At 43.6% G+C, this 19,866-nt stretch overlaps 1 protein-coding gene across 6 annotated transcripts in view; it reads left to right on the top strand.

Moving 5' to 3' along the window:
- The window catches only part of PDS5A (PDS5 cohesin associated factor A), a 58,977-nt gene that overhangs the window by 31,052 nt on the left and 8,059 nt on the right, over positions 1-19,866 (top strand). For all 6 annotated transcript variants that reach the window (XM_081208679.1, XM_081208678.1, XM_081208677.1 and 3 more), the window contains exons 14-29: positions 695-776; positions 2,115-2,163; positions 2,256-2,395; positions 3,439-3,554; positions 3,940-4,045; positions 5,252-5,412; positions 6,296-6,419; positions 8,157-8,315; positions 8,485-8,553; positions 11,554-11,690; positions 12,664-12,787; positions 13,229-13,433; positions 13,720-13,834; positions 14,736-14,868; positions 16,555-16,674; positions 17,835-17,897. In XM_081208679.1, the coding sequence (XP_081064805.1) occupies positions 695-776; positions 2,115-2,163; positions 2,256-2,395; positions 3,439-3,554; positions 3,940-4,045; positions 5,252-5,412; positions 6,296-6,419; positions 8,157-8,315; positions 8,485-8,553; positions 11,554-11,690; positions 12,664-12,787; positions 13,229-13,433; positions 13,720-13,834; positions 14,736-14,868; positions 16,555-16,674; positions 17,835-17,897 (1,903 nt within the window). The remainder of the gene's footprint in view (positions 1-694; positions 777-2,114; positions 2,164-2,255; positions 2,396-3,438; positions 3,555-3,939; positions 4,046-5,251; positions 5,413-6,295; positions 6,420-8,156; positions 8,316-8,484; positions 8,554-11,553; positions 11,691-12,663; positions 12,788-13,228; positions 13,434-13,719; positions 13,835-14,735; positions 14,869-16,554; positions 16,675-17,834; positions 17,898-19,866) is intronic.

Raw genomic sequence — 19,866 nt, 5'->3', positions numbered from 1 at the left:
ATCATAGGGAAGAGGGTAGTAGAAAAATAGCATAAATCCCTAGAATAGACCTGGGCGGGGGGTTTGTCCTCTTAGCCAACAAAATGAAGATTTATCCCATTTTCCTCCACCACCCTTCCTCTTATTACTTAGACAGTACTCCAGTCTGCTTGAGTTTGTTTGTCAGAAAGAAGGAAAGATACTTGGTTGTACATTTTGGACTGTCAAGGCCACAGAATGCACAAAAGCTTAGGGAGTTCCTGTTCCACGTCATGATATATTCTTAACAGCATAAACCGACTCAGAAATGTGAGGACCTTCTCTGAATCACCTCAGTTTTCCTCATAGTTCATAGTATGCACAGAGCCAGTGTTCGCTGCTAGTATCTTGTCAATAGTTGTATTTTATTCAAGGTTAGCTTCTGTATTTGGATTTTAAGACATGGTATTTTGAAATTACTAGTTGAATGAAGAGCTCAATGAATTTTGTGTGTGTGCTTGCATGTGCAGGCACACACAGATTAAAAACCAACTGAAAGGTGGGAAGGCATCATATATGTTCAGACTTGTCGCTGGAGAAGTTATTGAGAGCAGGATATTGGGCCAACAAGAGATAATGTGATAGAAGAACAGTCAGCTTGGGACTCAATGTTGTATTTTTAGAATCACACTGGTTTTTCAGATTTTAACACATTTGTCATTTCTTTTATGCTTAGGGCACTGAATGAAATGTGGAAATGCCAGAACATGCTTAGGAGTCACGTGCGGGAGTTACTAGATTTGCACAAGCAACCCACTGTACGGTTTTCACAATAACTTAATTGCCTCATTTTACATTTAATGCTTTGTAACACATCTGCATATATTTTAGAATTAATATATTAAATGATGGTTTTAAACTTAATTTCAAATTCTTTTTTATTTTATTTTTTAATTTCAAATTCTAATACTACCTTTTTCTTAGTTCAGAACTTAGTAATCAGTATCTTAATGGAACTTTAAAGCAAGGGGTCCACTCTAGCTCAGAAATGTTTGTTGTCAATCCTTTACAATCAGTGACTTCTTGCATTAAAATTTTCTAATGTTCCTGAAAGAACAAACTAGAAGCAACAATTAATAGAATAAATCAGAATAATACATTACTAAATAATATCTAGCATTTTTGGGGGTTTTTTTGATGAAAAGACAAAAGTATCTCTTTTTGGTAATTTACACTGCAATCCAAACTCCTGATCTGCTGGCTTGGGGGCAGTGGGATAGAGCAAATGTGTTCTTCTGCACAGCCCAAAACTATTGTGCTGGCATCACTACTCTGGTGTAGATCTTCCCATTCCTGTCATTGGCATGATTCCTACCTACGGTAGTCCACAGAAAGCCCAAAACGGGGGAGAGAGAGAGAGAGAGAGAAAGGCTGAGCGGGCCTAGGACTCACTGGATCCCAATTCAGTTTCACTGTAGTCACTTGACAGCATTCAGTCCAATTTGTGCCCACTCAGAATGCCAGCCCTGGCCAGGGTGGCTGTACATGTGGTGGTGACTACGCTGCTCCATCAAATTCTACTGCTGCCTGCTTTTAGGTTAGGACTGCTTTGTTGTTGGAAATTGGCTTTTATGGGATAGCAAAATGCTAAATATTTATTTGTTTATTATTTTATTTGACGATCATGTATTTGTAATCTTGTACCCATTTACCAAGGGACGCGGGTGGCGCTGTGGCTTAAACCACAGTGCCTAGGACTTGCCGATCAGAAGGTCGGCGGTTCGAATCCCCGCAACAGGGTGAGCTCCCATTGCTCGATCCCTGCTCCTGCCAACCTAGCAGTTTAAAAGCACATCAAAGTGCAAGTAGATAAGTAGGTACCGCTCTGCTGGGAATGTAAACGGCATTTCCATGTGTTGCTCTGGTTTGCCAGAAGCGGCTTAGTCATGGTGGCCACATGACCCGGAAGCGAGATGAGCGCTGCAACCCCAGAGTCTGTCACAACTGGACCTAATGGTCAGGGGTCCCTTTATCTTTACCTTTACCCATTTACCAAAGTGGGGTGGGGGGAGAGAAGAGAGATTCTACAACAGTAGAAGGAACTCTGGTATATGAAACTTTCTGTATAAATGCTCATTCTGAACTTCTCTTTTCAGTCAGAAGCAAACAGTGCTGCTATGTTTGGAAAGCTGATGACCATAGCAAGTAAGATCTGTAGATGAGTATTACATTGTTGTTTTTTTCAGTACAACTAAAGCTGCTACTATAAACTGCCTTTTTGAATTTCAATTCTATAGAAAATCTTCCTGATCCTGGGAAGGCACAAGACTTTGTGAAAAAGTTCAATCAGGTTCTTGGTGATGATGAGAAGCTTCGTTCTCAGCTTGAACTATTAATCAGTCCTACCTGCTCCTGTAAGCAAGCAGATGTCTGTGTGGTAAGAACCAGGTTTTTACTATTGTTTCCAGTATAGATAGGCTGTGTTTCTTTTATGCATTTCTGAACAGGAATACCACAATAAAAATATGGGGCTTTGACTCGGTAGGAAGGGTCAGAAAGATGAGCCAAGAATTCAGGGATGCTCCTGATAATAGAAAATCCTTAGGAAGTGTATATACACATGCCTGGGTTACTCCTAAATGTTTACCCACAAGCAAGTTTTACTGGCTTGGTTCACACAAAATATTAAACTGCTGTTTAAAATAAGCAATAGTTTAAATAAGTGCACACTTTGCTTTTCCTCCACTCCTGAGAAGGCCCCTATTCTGGTGAGAAGAAAGTACCGTATTTTTCCGTGTATAAGACACCCCCTACTTTTGGGGACCCCAAATTTAGAAAATGGGCATATGCACTGTCTGTGTATAAGACGCCCCCATATTTTTAACCTTATTTTAAAGTAAGAAAACCTAGTCTTATACATGGAAAAGTACGGTACTTTTATCTGCCTGCTGCTGCTTCACTGGATACCCCGGTGTGGCACAGTTAAAATAAAGGTCAGTCACTTGTGTCTCAGTAACACACCAGGTCAACCACCATGATAAAATCTTGCTGTCTTGCTGTGGGCAGGAAATTTATGGAGGACAGGTAACTTTATTTTGGGCTGACCTGTCAATGATCACCACATCACCGGAGCAGAGGATTCACTGACATTCTCTCCCAAGTTCTGAAAGCTGAGAGATAGTCCAAAAAGGGTGATACTTTAATATAACTTTTGCCCCTTCTTCCAACCATTAGTGGGGGGTGGGAAACTCCCACAAAAAATTAGTCATTCATGCTTGAAGGTTGTACGTAGTTCACACATTTAATTAAGGCTAGAAGAAATTTAGCTCTGTTTAGCAGTATTTGATTTTCAGCAATGTACCGTGAGTTATGGAACTAGTGTGGCTTTTGTTTTTGTTTGTCTGTTTGTCTCATTCGGAGTATTGCTTGTACAAAAATTACTGCAGATTTGTCATAACTTAATCCTTTTCTTTTATTCAGAGGGAGATTGCACGGAAACTTGCTAATCCTAAACAGCCAACCAATCCTTTCCTGGAGATGGTAAAATTTCTTTTGGAAAGAATTGCCCCTGTACACATTGACTCAGAAGCCATCAGGTAAGCTTGACTGACAGCTGTCCCATCTTAGTGTTTTTGCAAGGCAGCTCTTTACTGTTGCTAATATGAGTTTCTTTTAAAATCTGATTTACCGGTATACACTTCAAAGTAGTTAGGAATGAGTTTAAACCAATTAATAAAAAATAATATTTGCTTTTAAAAACAAAGGTCAAGGTATGTTGAAAATTTTATTGAAATAAGAATATTTCAATAATATTCTAGATTATTGTGAAAATAAGCAATATTCAGAAGAAAACCGGAATATTAGACTGACTTGGTTACATAGATGGTGTTTTTTTTACAAAGAAATAGTAGATTGAATGTGTGTATAATATGTAAGCTGTAAGTATACATTTAAGCTCCCCCCCCCCAATTTTTTTCTTAGTGCATTAGTAAAGCTGATGAATAAATCAATAGAAGGGACAGCTGATGATGAAGAGGAGGGTGTAAGCCCCGATACAGCTATTCGTTCAGGGCTTGAACTTCTCAAGGTACTGTCTGTAAAATTACTTGTTTAGTAATATGTAATAATAATAGGGGTTGCTCGTGCGTAAGTTGCCGCCACTCCTGGCTAGGTTGCCTGGTTAAACCTTTTCTGTCTGGACAGCCCTTCACTTCGTGGCTGTCTCAGTCGCTAGCAGAATCCGTCAGTGGGCGTTTCTTAAACCTTTTCCAGCATAAAAGCTGTTTGACGCCAAGTCTCCTCCTACTCTCCCTGCACGGAAGTCTTCTGCGCAGGGAGGGTGTGGGTAGTGGAGGACCCGTGCTCTCCCCGCTGGTCTCCGGCGAGGAGTCCTGGAGCCCCCTCGCCGATTCCCCCATCTGCTCCCCTTTATCCCTGGTGTTATGCTGATTTCCTTCCCCCGCTGATGAGCTGCCTCTCTCCCTGCTGGGCCCTTCTCCAGCATCACTCGGGAGCCTTGCCTCCGCCTCTGGCTCCGATGTCAGTTCCCTGACATAATACTCCTAAATTCACTACACTGCAGTCCATTTCAGTATTCTTTTGAAGAGTCAGTGCTGCTTCATGACATTAAAAACCTTTCTTCAAATGCTGACATTCACTTGAAGAAACCTATGGAATGGGCCAGCTACAATCCCTTTTAATCTCTTTGTACATTGCATAATGCAGTGAATTTTAGATGTATGTTGTCCTAGGTATTAGCACAATAAATTGCATTGTCTGTAGATGGATTAGATCAGGGGTTGCCAGCCTTTTTTTGGATGAGTGATCACAGTTCAGATTTTGAGAAAGTGCTGTGGGCTTGAGGGACAAAATGTCTGCCCTGGGGGCACTGAACAATTCTCATGGGTGTCAAGGCGGCCGTGGCACAACACAAAATTAGACAAAATATAATGAGTAAAATATAAGCAGTATAGCAGCTTTATAAGATAAGAAAAGAACACCATGGAAGTGTGGATGGGAAGTCAATCGATATGAGAGATTTATCCTGAGGGTTGTTTAAAAGAATTTGTAAAATTTGAAATGCTAATCCAAAAATGTTATTAAAAAATAATAAACTCTGAAAGTCAAGAATTGGGACTTCCACAAGATAATCTTAGTGTTTCCCACCCCTTCCTTTGAGGCAAGCACAAAGGGAAATGAATCTATATTTAGATTTATACCCTGCCCTACTCCCAGATATTCAGGATTCATTCATGAATATGTTTTTCTAATTTGTTTTGATATGTGTCCATAGGTTCTGTCTTTCACGCATCCTACCTCGTTCCACTCTGCAGAGACGTATGAATCTCTCCTGCAGTGCCTCAGGATGGAAGATGATAAAGTAGCAGAGGCAGCCATTCAAATATTCAGAAACACTGGGCACAAAATAGAAACTGATCTGCCCCAGATACGATCGTGAGTGCATTTCTTCAAATACCATAAATGCTTTTGGTACTGTCTTGTCTTTCAGCTTTTTGATATTAGACAATCTTTTTCTTGCTGGTGCAAATACGTATAACCTCATTGCCCATTACTGTTGCATCCCTTAATTCAGAGGTTTTCAACCTTTTTTAGTCCACGGCTCCCTTCACCAACTGCATTCTTTCTGCGGCACCCCTGTGGGGCTCAGGAGCCCAGTTATGTCATCCCTTGCCTGCAGAAATGGCAGCCTCTCACCCTGTTTCAAACATCCTCCCTGTGGAGTGTTCCCTCAGCCTCCTCTCCCCTCCTCTCTCCTTGGGAGTCCTCTGGGCAGCCACTGCTGCCACCCCTGGTCTCTGAGCTGCCCATCCTTCCCCAAAAGAGATGTCTTCCAGAGGTACCATTTACCTGCGGAGCTTATAGCCAGGGCTCTGGCTTTAAGCAAGCTGAGAGGGCATCAGAGGAGGGAGGGAAAGAAAAAGGGACAGAGGCCAGTGTTGCCCATGGCACCCCTGACCATCATTCAAGGCACCCCAGGGTGTCACGGCACACTGGTTGAAAACCACTGCCTTGATTTGTAGTTACATTTTTTGCTGGGTTGGGGAGAACGGTGAACCTTGGGTGCTCATGTATGTCTTAAGACGATAAAAGAGCCATGCTTGGATCTCTCTTAATCTAGCATCCCATTTCATGTGGATGATGGTGGGGGTTGTCAATGACCAATGCATTTGAACTACCTTTCCGCCCAAGAATGTGTGCTCTTAATCTAATTTTATTTGGTGGTTCTCTATGTTTCAAAAAAATCTTGCACTGACTTCCGGCAAACATTACAGGAATTTATTTTTGGTATAATTTTTTTTGTGCTAACTCTGTACAGAACCCTTATTCCTATTTTGCATCAGAAAGCAAAGAGAGGAACACCTCACCAAGCAAAACAAGCTGTCCACTGTATACATGCCATATTTTCAAATAAAGAAGTTCAGCTTGCACAGATTTTTGAGGTAGGTTTGTCTGACTTCTTAAAAGCCATGAAAGGATGGAATCACAATTATCAGACCACTGTACCTAGCTGCTTGCCAAGCAAGCAAAGCCTTTGGTTTAATGAAGTTTAATGTGCATGTTCTGGACACAGCTCTAGATGTTATAATGCAATTTTGCCCCCATAACCATTCCCAAAGGATGCAGGAAAGATGATCAAGCCCTAAAATTTGATACTGGGCACTGAGGAACCATAACACAACTTGGTATGTATGTTAACATATAATTCTCCATTTGCAACATGACTCCCATCTTGACCCCTGCACCCATTTTAAAGGGGCAAGAAAAGCTACAATTCACTGTAATACAATGTCTTCCTTGAGCAGTGAGAGGTCACAGTGGAACTCGACATATACCGTATTTTTCGTCCTATAAGGCGCACCGGCCCATAGGACGCACCTCATTTTTTGTGGGGGAAATGAATATAAAAAAATTATTCCCCCCCCCCCCAGCCCTGGCTGCCGCCCCAAGCCTTGCGCTCACCTGCCCGAAGCAGGGGAAGCCCTCCGGAGGGCTCCCCGTGCTTCGGGGCGACAGGCTGCCGCCCCAAGCCTCGCGCACCCGGCGGGACCTCCTGCCGGGCGCGCGAGGCTTGCAGACACTCGCCCGAAGCAAGGGGAGCCCTCCGAAGGGCTCCCCGTGCTTCGGGCGACAGGCTGCCGCCCCAAGCCTCGCGCACCCGGTGGGACCTCCTGCTGGGCGCGGGAGGCTTGCAGACACTCGCCCAAAGCAGGGGGAGCCCTCGGGAGGGCTCCTCGTGCTTCCGGCGACAGGCTGCCGCCCCAAGCCTCGCGCACCCGGTGGGACCTCCTGCCGGGCGGCAAGGCTTGCGGACACTCGCGGGGGCTGCAGGCTGCTGCCCGCAAGCCTTGTGAGCCCGCGGGTACTCCCACCGGGCTTGCAAGGCTTGCGGATAGCTTCCTGAAGCCTGGAGAGCGAGAGGGGTCGGTGCGCATCGATGCCTCTCGCTCTCCAGGCTTCAGCGAAAGCCTGCATTCGCCCCATAGGACGCACCCAGATTTCCCCTTCATTTTTGGAGGGGAAAAAGTGTGTCCTATGGGGCGAAAAATACGGTATATTTATGACACACTGCTCTGATTAACCTCCAACTCCACACTTATGCCCAAGGGGCAAAAGTAAGATTCAAAATGGAATGTGAATTGAGCCTTCCCAAACTGTTCGCTTACCTCGAGTGATGTGTGCCTGCTTGTGCAACTGTACTTCCAGTTTCTTTAATCTCCCCCTGAAGCCCCCTGCACCCTCCAATCTGTTCCAGAGGTTCCCTCAATATTCCAGAGCAGATTTTGAGGTGGGGGGGACAGACAAAGGAGAAGCCCCATGGTATGAGCAAATGCCCACTTGTATTACATTGGACCATATCCCATGTCTTTATCATACCCTTCCTCCAAGGAGCTCATTGGATATGAACTCTTCTACCCAATTGCAGATGGTGTAGCATAAAGCGCTTCTGAGAATAAGATGGGATATAGGGAACAAGTTGCTCTCTTGGTGTAGAGTGCTTAAGGTATTTGATTTTTAATATATTGGTTCATACCAGTATATTAAATTGAGTAAGAAACTGAGTTTGTACTGCATTTTGGGTCTTCTTGAGATATATATTTGTAACAGAACTATACAAGTTAGTATTTTTCTTTTGGAAGTACATTAATGTGCAGTAATTCTTCTCTCTCCTCCCCCAGCCTCTAAGTAGAAGTTTGAATGCTGATGTTCCAGAGCAACTTATAACACCATTAGTTTCTTTGGGTCACATTTCCATGTTGGCACCAGACCAGTTTGCATCACCAATGAAATCCGTAGTTGCAAATTTCATTGTAAAAGATCTCCTGATGAATGACAGGGTAAGGCTCAGAGCGATATAATGACTTTATGGTGAGAATGAAGAATGTTATGTAAATATCTGATGCTATATGAGCTTGCAAGATGAAGGCAAAATATATTAAAATTCTTTTTTTAAATTCTTTTGTGTATTTTAAAAAATTGCTATCAATCATGCATAAATCTTTGCAGTCTACAGGTGAGAAAAATGGGAAATTGTGGTCCCCAGATGAAGAGGTTTCTCCAGAAGTTCTAGCAAAGGTACATTTGTTTCTTACCTTTAACTGTAAGGCATAGCAATTTCTCACAAAAATGTACAACAGTATTAAATCTATTTGTCAATATAAACATAAACAGTATAGCTTGGCCTTTGTAACGTATCGACCTTCAAAGAAATTGAGTTTCAACTTCCGGGTCAGCGCCATCTGTGAATGGCGGAGTTCCTCCGTTCGGAGGAACGGGCTCTGTGGAAACTGGGTCTTCCCGCCGCGGCGAAGGTGGGGACCCCCTAGAAATCCCAGGCAGAGGAAGCCTGGGAATGTGGGGTTCGGCAGGGCACCAGGAGCGCCCCCCTACTCGCAGGGAATCCCATTTAGGGGCTCCGGAGTGAAGTGGGGTGAGAAGCGCGGTGCTGCGAACTGACTGCTACTTTCACGGAGTGAAGCCGCACAGCCATTGCCGGAGAGCGCTGACTTTTTCCTGTGGACAATTGGATTTAAAACAAGTACCCGTGAGTAGAAACGGAAAATTGGATCAAGAAATTTCTTAATTTGGTAACGAAGCGGGAAGGTTCAAAACAGGAAGTCTGCCTTCCGCTTTTTGTATATAGACTAAAGCAAAAACTCTGTAAGCTAAAGCCTGGAAAGCTGTCAAAAAAGTCTAAATTTCCTTCATTTAGAATTACTGAAACCCCCTTGGAAGCAGGAGAAAAGGGGGGAGGGGAACTTTGTTCAACCCTAGCAGGAGAGGGAGTGAAGAAGGATAAGTTTCCACTGTCTCTAACCTGGGAACGGGGTGTCAGAGACAGAAATTGTTGGAGAGGTTCATTGACTGTTAATGGAATATTTTGACAGATAGCTAAAGAAGAGAAACAAGCTGATTCCAATGTTGCCTTTTGCATTTTAAAGAAACAAAATATCTGAAAAACGAAAGTAATTTTCCTTTGTTGGACTTGCCTAAAAAAAATGGATACAAATAGAAATTGCCTCCTCTAGAGGGAGCTTGTCAAATTGTTGCTGCAGTACATTTGAGGGCTCAACAGATGTGAGATTAAGACCGTGGGAACAGGCTTTTCTGACCTTGACTAAAGATGAGTTGGAAAGAAGAATGGGTGCTTGCCTTATGCAAGACAAGTGCCCTGCTGGAACAGATGCATGAGAAGATGGACTTGATGAATGAGAAAATGGATTTGACTGTTGCAGTTAATAACTGTGGGCAAATAGGGAATATTGATACAGAAATTATCCAGGGACCAACTCATGAATCTGTACTGACTGGGCAAGTGCAGAAGATAATGGAGGAGGATGTGGTTGCACCCCAAATAATACAAATGGAGAGTCCCGAGGCCCTACAGGAGTATGAGCTCTTGTCATTGAAGATTGAAGTTGGAGTGGGCCAGGGGGCGTCTGGAGTTGAGGAGGTTCCCAACGTTGGAGAGACCTTGGAATATGCTTTTAAATACTTTTTGGACTATATTGAGGATTGTGGGGAGTGGGACTGTGGGGAATGGGCGGGTTTGATGAAGGGAGATGGAGACAATTTTGGCTTGGAATCCCCCAGAGGCCTACCCCTCAATGAGAAAGGAAAGAAACTAAGAAAGAGACCAACAAAAGACAAGGAAAAGGGCAAGTATAAACAAGAAGAAGAAGAATTGCAGAAGGGACATGGAAGAGACTTAAGGGCCTCGGACATAAGGCTTCCAGGTTGATGGACTAGATGGAATGGACAGTAAGGACTGACACGATCCGAGACCAGAAAGAAGGGACGTTGGATGAAGATTGGAAGAAAATTTATAAAGAAAATTTTCTATTTGGGGAATTGGCTAAAAATTAATGAATACTAGGGGAAATGTTGGAATGAAACTATATGACTTTAGCAGAAATGATATTAGGAGTAATGTATATTTGATAACTAAGATTCAAGCTTTAAGGTGTTTTAGGGTAAGCTAAGGTTAAATTAATTAAGGTAATGTGAATAATAGAATATGGGGAAAGATGGAAAGGATTGGTTGAGTTAATTATTAGATTAAATTAGGTTAGGATAAATTTTTTAACAAAAATTGAGAAAGATGGAAAGAATTTGCTGAAATAACTAATTAAACTAGAATACAAAAAGGGAGGTGTGAGGAAGTCAATGAAACAAGCAAATGGAAGTTTTAGATATGTAATCTGGGATTTGTGTTGTTTTCTTTTTTCTTTTTATCTTTTTGTTGTATTGTTGTATTGGATTTTGTGTGTTTTCCCTTTTTTTATTGTCTATTACCGTGTTGCTTTGAGAGAGATTCACTTGGCTGGTGGGGGGGAGATGTGGGAGGGAGGGAAGGGATGGGTTTATGTGTAGCCTAAGATATTTGTGGTGTGTATGTGTGAGAGGGAGGGATATATGCATGTGTGGTTTGTTTGTATGTTGTGGTCTTAGAAAGAGAGAGGGAGATGCGCTTGGCAGAGATGCATGTGTTCCTGTGGTCTGTAGGTGTGTATGCTGAGTTTGAAAGAATAAATGAGTGGTGTAGCCACCTTGTATTTCCCCCCTGATACTCAGGCTCCCTGCTGTTACTAGTCAGCAACAGGATCATTGTCTTATGTGCGTGGAAAATATTGTGTCACCTCCAGAGTCAGAACCAGGAAGACATAGCTGACATCTCACACCAAGCATGAGCTTGTCCGAGTGGGATGATGGAAGTAGTAGTGACCATACTCTCTCTAATTTTGTTTTATGCCATAGCAGTTGTGTTGTGTTCTGACTTAACGGCAGCTGTTTTGTGACTGGCACCCAGAGCGTTTTCTCAAAATTAGAAATGGGCCCACTGGTCCAGAAAGGTTGGTGACCCTTGTTTAACATGAAATTCACACAGGTTTTTTCTATTCTGAAATTGAATGTGAATACAATTTTCAGTCGTTCTATTTCAATAGAGGAGGCTCTCAAATTGTAGGCAGTGAACTAAAATATACTTATGTGCTACTGGAAGGAATTTTTTTATTTTTAAAATATACTTAGTAATGCTGTTAGAAGTATCAATGACTTGATTTTATCTGCTAATAGGTTCAAGCAATTAAACTTCTAGTACGTTGGCTTTTGGGTATGAAAAATAACCAGTCAAAATCTGCAAATTCAACACTCCGCTTACTATCAGCTATGTTGGTCAGTGAAGGAGACTTGACAGAACAGAAGAGAATTAGGTAAGACTTCCCCCAAATTTTCACTGATAACAGTTCATATTTATGTCCCATTCCATCAAGTTGCTTAGAAGCAAGAGCTGTGTATATAGAATTTATTGCGGTGGATGATGAAGCTACTGGATTGGGTAATTCCCTCATCACGTGATGGAGGCAGGAGCACAGAATTGTGGTAGGCAGTCTTAAATTAGTTTTTCAGACTCGCCCAAGCAGCAATAATCAATGTACATACTTAGAAAGGAAATCTGAACATACCTGTCTACCTCCCCTTGGCTGATGACATGCCCCAAAATAAATAATGTAACCCCTTAAACAGAGGAACAAAGGGAACCCTTAAATAAAGCCTTGGCGGTAGTCTGAAATTAGCACAACTGCAGACTACAGCAGGGACGGTTTCAGTGTCTTCATCCACCTTATAAATCTACTCTTCAGTTAAGACCAATTGTTCTTTCCCTTATTAGATCTGAAAGAGTGGACGCAAAACATTTATTTTGTTTGTTTGTTTTAAACATTTTCTAGTGTTCCAGACATACAAATAAACGTACATATGGTGTTTCCATTTTAAATTCATGGAGTATTTTTTCACATTTTGTTTACATTCTGGATGAGTCACTTGTCCTATGCATTGTGCAGTTGGGGGAAGAGAGAGAGCTGGGGGGTAATGATCTTTGGTTCTATTGCATAGTGCTTGTGCAGGGGTTTTGTGTCAGCATCACATGGGTAGGTCCTTTATATATTTATTTATTTTTGTGGGCAGCTACAGCTCACAGTGTTTTGGGATGAGTTTTCTCATCTATGTTGCAGTGTGTGTAAAATTTACGTGGTAATGTTTACAGCATGGTGACCAGAAAGTTAGTTACTCAGCTAGAAGTCATGACATTTCCGTGAAATTCTAGAAGTTTCATACTGCTTATGCATCTTTAGACAGAAGGTTGTCTTCTGAGAGACAGAGATGATTGTCTTCTCTTGTATGCAGCAAATCTGATATGTCCCGTCTACGTCTGGCTGCTGGCAGTGCCATAATGAAGCTTGCACAGGAGCCCTGTTACCACGAAATTATTACCCCAGAGCAATTCCAACTCTGTGCATTGGTCATTAACGTAAGTAATTGTCTTTGAAGAGCTGTGAGAGGAATAGTTAATTAAGGTAGGGCACATTCCCTATCATAAAGCTACTGTTTAGTCTAAGATTACCTGTCTTTCTTTCCTTAAACCAGAGCTTTCCAAAATGTGTGTCATGACACATTAGTGTGTCGGCTGCAGTGTGTCACGTGAACACTCCCTGCTCTTCTTCCGTTACTGGAAAGGGGTTAGTTTAACCTCCAGTTTGCTAGTAAAACTGAATTACTGTGTTGTGAAATGAGGCACGTCTAAAAAGTGTGTCCCCAACGTGAAAAGTTTGGAAAGCTCTGCCTTCAACTTTGCAGATACTTCACTGTCTGCAAGCATATTTTACTGTTTCACAGAATTGTTTCTGTTGACACCCATATGATTTGCTTAGTCACTCAGTTGCATTTGTCCTATTATTTTCCTCTCTTGCAGGATGAATGTTACCAGGTGAGGCAGATATTTGCTCAGAAGCTGCATAAAGCACTGGTAAAATTACTGCTCCCATTGGAGTACATGGCAATATTTGCATTGTGTGCCAAAGACCCCGTAAAAGAAAGGAGAGCACATGCAAGACAATGCTTACTTAAAAATATAAGTATACGGCGAGAGTACATTAAACAGAACCCCATGGCCAATGGTTAGTAAATTTGCTTGCAAGTAAAATTGTAGCTTGTGGCATTTTTATTTCAAATTCTGTTTTTTGGTTGTGGTTGAAGAATATAGTAGTTGTGTTCATATATGTTCTGAGAGGTCATTCCATAAATCTTCCAATAATCATACAATTGAATTAGCTTCACAATATTTTTGTAAAATGTGTTACAGCTATATTGCTTACTTGCTTAATAGAAAAATAGCAAAATCTCTGGTGTTGGCTATGTGTCTTTACATTATGCTTAGAACATGTTTATATTATGTTATTCCAGAAAAGCTGCTATCCCTGCTGCCTGAATATGTGGTACCATACATGATTCACTTGCTGGCCCATGATCCAGATTTTACAAAACCTCAAGATGTTGATCAGCTTCGTGATATCAAAGAGTATGTGTCATTCTGTATTGGATATTTGATAAATGCTAATTTAGATGTTGGATAGATACAGCCCCCAAACTTTCATTTCGCAGTTCTAACAAAGAGAACAATGCCCATTTTTTACTGTAAACTTCACAATTGTTACTATTTGTTAAATTTGTATATCACCCTTCATCCGAAGATCATAGGGCAGTTCACAACACAAATTTAGGATTTCCTCAGGATCTCTAGAGCATTCATTTTGGTGGCTCTTGTTCACACAGTGCATTTGGTTAAATTCATATATGCTACTCCTCTAAGTTGCTCAGAATGTTGTTTAGGTATGACTCAAAGGCAGTCTGCCATCCAGGCAGCTTACTGGACCAGACGTGCCTGTTTTCCACAGTAGATAGAACCGCATCATGTGTCCTCAGTGCATTCTGAAGAAAGTGTAAGCACCTGAAAAATTATATGACAGCAGGCTTGAGCACACTGTTGTTGCTGGATGGAGACTGGTTTCCATGATGGCTACCCTTTTTGGATAATCATGGTTGTTAATTTGGGGGGGTTGGTTTTCAAATTACCAGGATCTGCAAATTTGAGAGGATTCTACTTACTAAGCTTCCAGGCCATATTTTCCAAAGCTTCAACCTCTGCCCCCACATTCCTTTTTCTAGCTTTGTAGAACTTCTAAGGACTTCTTCCTGTGGCTTGCAGTTCCCTCCTTTTGCCCTAATTTGGGTGGGTAGGGATGGTCAAATTTCTAGTTCATTGTACTGTATTGCTAAAATCATGCATTGTGGGATACCGGGACATAACATTTCGAGCTGGAAGGGAGGTGTTTTCAGACTCAAGTATGCTTTCTTTCTGGGGAATGTTGTTAGTGGTGTTACATGCAACTCATAGCATTGGGGTGTTTTGATTTCATTAGGTGCCTTTGGTTCATGCTGGAAGTCTTAATGACAAAAAACGAAAACAACAGTCATGCCTTCATGAAAAAGATGACAGAAAGTATCAGACTTACGCGGGATGGACAGTCTCCAGATGAGCCAAAAGCCAATGAAGTAAGAAATGTGGTGGAAAGAGATTGGTTTTGAAGTCAGTTTTTGAACAAGATGGACAGAATGCTTCAGAGCAAGCAATAAGCCAGAATCTCATTTCTCTCCAGAGAGAATTTTAGTTGTAAGCATTTTGTGTTAGCAATCTCATCTTTACAGAGCGAAAAAGTTAATCCAGCAGAATGTAGTTGTCATCAAGCAAGCAAAATCTTGTTTTCTTTGTTGTTCCTCCTCCTCTTTGCCACGTTGAATGTTTGTTTTGTGATCGCAAAAAAAGCCAAGCACCACAAAATTCTCACAGAAGGGGAAGCCCTGGATCTCCTCTTACTTGGGGCCCTTCTTTGAGCACTTGGCACAAATAAGAGTTCTCTCCCCCTCCCCCCCCCCCACTTCATATGGCAGCAGTTTGCTGATCTATTTCACTGGCTAGGATATGGTCCAGCCACAGCACAGGTTCTAAATCAGCTACATTGGCTAATGTTATGGGCCGAATCTGGCATCAAACGAGAGGAGTGACCTTTCCCATCTAACCTGCTCATAGGCCATAAAGGGAGGCCTTGTTAGGGGCTTCACATTGCAGTCTCTGAATTTCCCACCTAAGTTTCAGTATTTTCTTACCTTGCTATGGGCAAAGGTTAGCCACCGGTTAACAGTTGGGAAGAAGCTTTTGCTGCCAGTAAGGGAATGGTGCTACCTCCCTCATATGTGTGGTTTATTATAGAGTTCTGTATTTCATGCTTGGAGGATAAGAACAGCCCAGAAGATCAGTTCCATGCCATTTTGGCTTGAGATTCCTGCTGCCCTCCCCAGTGTTCTTTCAGCATGTGGGTTGAGTGGTGATGTCAGTCACCATTTGGACTGTTGGATGGATCCTTGCCCCACACCACACCAAATTCTGCTAGCTGTAATTAAATATGGACAGATCAAGTCTAAACCAGTCTATATCAATGTTGAATATGTTTATTCATAAGTCCATCCTGTCCCACTTCCATGTTTATCTGAAAATCAACACGAAAAATTCATATTTCATTACATATCTTCTTATAAAATTCCATTTCATCTCTATGTACTCATTTCTAAGCATATATTACCTGAAATACTCATTGTTAATATATATTTTGGTAGGGGTATTTTGAGCAAAGAGCTGTCACAGAATTTGGAGAAGTGCAAAATACAAAGGATAATTATGTGCCGATCTGCACATTAGTTCAGGAGGTGTGGATTGGATCACAGAAATCACATTTCTCAAATATAACTTGCTGTAATCAATTTATGTTACAACCTTTTTTTAAAAAACACCATCTTACCGTATATTGGGGGGGGGGGACTAATCTATTGAAACAATAAGAAGCTAGGAATTGTATTCAACTAACCTCTTCATCATATTCTTCAATTTCAGTAGCTCTGCTCTGAGTAGGACTAGCTGTTACAGCAAGCTACTTAAACCTTAATCCTGTGTGTTTGTAAAATTTAGAAAAAGCTTGCTTCATTTTGTTCAAAAGTATAGTGTAGAAAATTAGGCAGGATTTGCACTGGGAGATAATATGTCTAAGGGGAATCCCTTTTTTTAAAAAAAGCATAAAATAAGTCTGTAATGTAATTGGCATACTGATTTCTATATGTTATAGTTACATTTGTTTTAAGCTGTAAAGTGATTTCTAAAGTCCTTTTTACAATTCCCCCCTCCCACAGAAACTCTATACTGTATGTGATGTGGCCCTGTGTGTAATCAACAGCAAAAGTGCTTTATGTAATGCAGAGTCTCCAAAGGATCCTGTATTGCCAACCAAATTTTTTACGCAACCTGAAAAGGTAATTTTATAGAACAAACAAATCTTTGTGTTCTCTTCTAATTAAGCATACCTTTGAATATGGGAACTTTGTTCTTGGTTGTATTTTCTAAATTACCTCTTTAGATAATTATCTTACTATTGCCATGTTCTCTTCCTCTCCAGTGAAACAAAATTGCTCTTAAAACTTATTTGTGGTCGTATTCTTTGGACATTCAGCAGTATTGAATCTGCCATTACTAGATTATAGTGAAAGTGCCAAGCTAAAGAAATTAAATCTACAGGTGTCTATAATATGCAAAATCAGTAGTACTTTTAATAGCACTCTCCTAACGGGACAAAAGTTTACTCTGTTTAGCTTAGTGCATATTCCTTAAATACGCTTTAGGACCTCGCATTAGTGGGCCACTGTTGAACATTGAGCTCACTGCCTAGTTTTCTGATTTAGCTTTTATAGAGGAGTTTAGATCCTGTTATTATAGTGATTACATGCACCTCAGGGTGGCTAGCAGCAGTTGAAACCAATATGTACTGTATTAAGGTGTTAGCCAGTTTTAATCATCCTTGGATAGACGCATTGAATCCATTTATTTTAGTGAGTCTGCTCTGAGTATGACCTTTGAATATCTCCCCAAAATGTTCCATAGAATAACAATGCAAAACAGAGGTTCCGCAGATAATTTTCTTTCCAAGATACCAGTTTTAACTTAAATGACAAAACAAAACCCTGCTGGACAAGGCAGGTTTTTTCCTCTCTGTTGGAACATAGTGGAAAAGGCCTCTAAATGCTCCTCTGCTTGAAATGCAATTCACTGTGTAACCCCACCAGGACCCTGGGCTCAAAAAACAGGTCTCACACTTCTTGGGTTGCAGTCCTGTTTTATGAACAAAGTTTACTTGGGAGAGGAGCTATTTTGAATAAGGGTAGGGAACATTTGGTCCACCAGATGTTAGGACTCCAATGTCCATCAGCCCCAGCCAACATGGTCAGTGGCCAGGATGATGGGAATTGTCGCTCAGCAACTTTTGGAGGACCAAACATTCCTCACCTCTGATTTAGAAGCACCCGTTCTTGAAAACTGGAAAGCATTTCAGAATCTCTCTGTTCCCTGTCAAATTGCATAATCTATCCTGAAATTACTAATTAACTTCTGTTTTTCTCTCCTCCCCCCCCCCCCCAAGGATTTTTGCAACGAAAGGAATTATATTTCGGAAGAGATGAGAGTTCTTCTCTTAACCGGAAAGGTGTTGTTTCTATTTTTTTTATTTGACACGTATAAACAATGAACCCTTTCAGTTTCTGAGAAATGATAAAATTGTATACATCACTAACTTAGTGCAACCCATTTAGGCTCAATTTATTTGAGTCTAAATCCCATTGAATTCTGTAGGACTTTTTCAGAGTGCAGAGGACAACACTGTTAAATTACTTACAGGTTCACCTAATGCGCCTTTGCCCCTTTGATTTCAGAGCTAATTTGTCGGTTGTGGGTCAGCTTCACAAAGTTAAAACAAGAACTTTTATTTTTATGTAAAGGGTGTTAGGATTTTGTATTGATTATGGGCTGTGACTTTGGGATTCTCATTCTACAGGGTTTAAAAATGTATGCTTTCTGCTGAATCTCTGAGTACATTTTAATGCAGTGTAAGGAGAAACAATGCTGAGACAATTTGTACCTCAACACCGTATTTTTCGCCCCATAAGACGCACCGGCCCATAAGACGCACCTAGTTTTTTGGGGGGGAAATAAAGGGGAAAAAAATTATTTTCCCCCCAGGTGCGCTGCGCTACACCAGGAGCTTGGGGCGTGCGGAGCTCAGCGCGCCCCAAGCTTCTGTGTGCCGGCAAGCAGTCCGCTAGCCCTGGGAGAGCCGCGGGGCTCTCCCAGGGCTAGCGGATCGCTGCGCTACACCAGGAGCTTGGGGCGTGCTGAGCTCAGCGCGCCCCAAGCTATTGTGTGCGCGCAAGCAGTCCGCTAGCCTTGGGAGAGCCGCGGGGCTCTCCCAGGGCTAGCGGATCGCTGCGCTACACCAGGAGCTTGGGGCGTGCTGAGCTCAGCACGCCCCAAGCTTCTGCGTGCGCGCAAGCAGTCCGCTAGCCTTGGGAGAGCCGTGGGGCTCTCCCAGGGCTAGCGGATCGCTGCGCTACACCAGGAGCTTGGGGCGTGCTGAGCTCAGCGCGCCCCAAGCTTCTGCGTGTGCGCAAGCAGTCCGCTAGCCTTGGGAGAGCCGCGGGGCTCTCCCAAGGCTAGCGGACTGCTTGCGCGCACCTAGAAGCACAGGCTGCCGCCCCAAGCCTCGCGCACCCGGTGGGACCTCCTGCCGGGAGCGCGAGGCTTGCTGACACTCGCCCGAAGCAGGGGGAGCCCTCCGGAGGGCTCCCCGTGCTTTGGGCGACAGGCTGCCGCCCCAAGCCTCGCGCACCCGGTGGGACCTCCTGCCGGGAGCGCGAGGCTTGCTGACACTCGCCCGAAGCAGGGGGAGCCCTCCGGAGGGCTCCCCGTGCTTTGGGCGACAGGCTGCCGCCCCAAGCCTCGCGCACCCGGTGGGACCTCCTGCCGGGAGCGCGAGGCTTGCTGACACTCGCCCGAAGCAGGGGAAGCCCTCCGGAGGGCTCCCCGTGCTTCGGGCGACAGGCTGCCGCCCCAAGCCTCGCGCACCCGGTGGGACCTCCTGCCGGGAGCGCGAGGCTTGCTGACACTCGCCCGAAGCAGGGGAAGCCCTCCGGAGGGCTCCCCGTGCTTCGGGCGACAGGCTGCCGCCCCAAGCCTCGCGCACCCGGTGGGACCTCCTGCCGGGAGCGCGAGGCTTGCTGACACTCGCCCGAAGCAGGGGGAGCCCTCCGGAGGGCTCCCCGTGCTTCGGGCGACAGGCTGCCGCCCCAAGCCTCGCGCACCCGGTGGGACCTCCTGCTGGGTGCGCGAGGCTTGCAGACACTCGCCCGAAGCAGGGGGAGCCCTCCGGAGGGCTCCCCGTGCTTCGGGCGACAGGCTGCCGCCCCAAGCCTCGCGCACCGGTGGGACCTCCTGCCGGGAGCGCGAGGCTTGCTGACACTCGCCCGAAGCAGGGGAAGCCCTCCGGAGGGCTCCCCGTGCTTCGGGCGACAGGCTGCCGCCCCAAGCCTCGCGCACCCAGTGGGACCTCCTGCCGGGTGCGCGAGGCTTGCAGACACTCGCCCGAAGCAGGGGGAGCCCTCCCGAGGGCTCCCCGTGCT

The sequence above is a fragment of the Podarcis bocagei genome (genome assembly GCF_964188305.1).
Source record: "Podarcis bocagei genome assembly, chromosome: 9".
NCBI lineage: Eukaryota > Metazoa > Chordata > Lepidosauria > Squamata > Lacertidae > Podarcis > Podarcis bocagei.
This window is presented reverse-complemented; position numbering and strand designations above follow the sequence as displayed.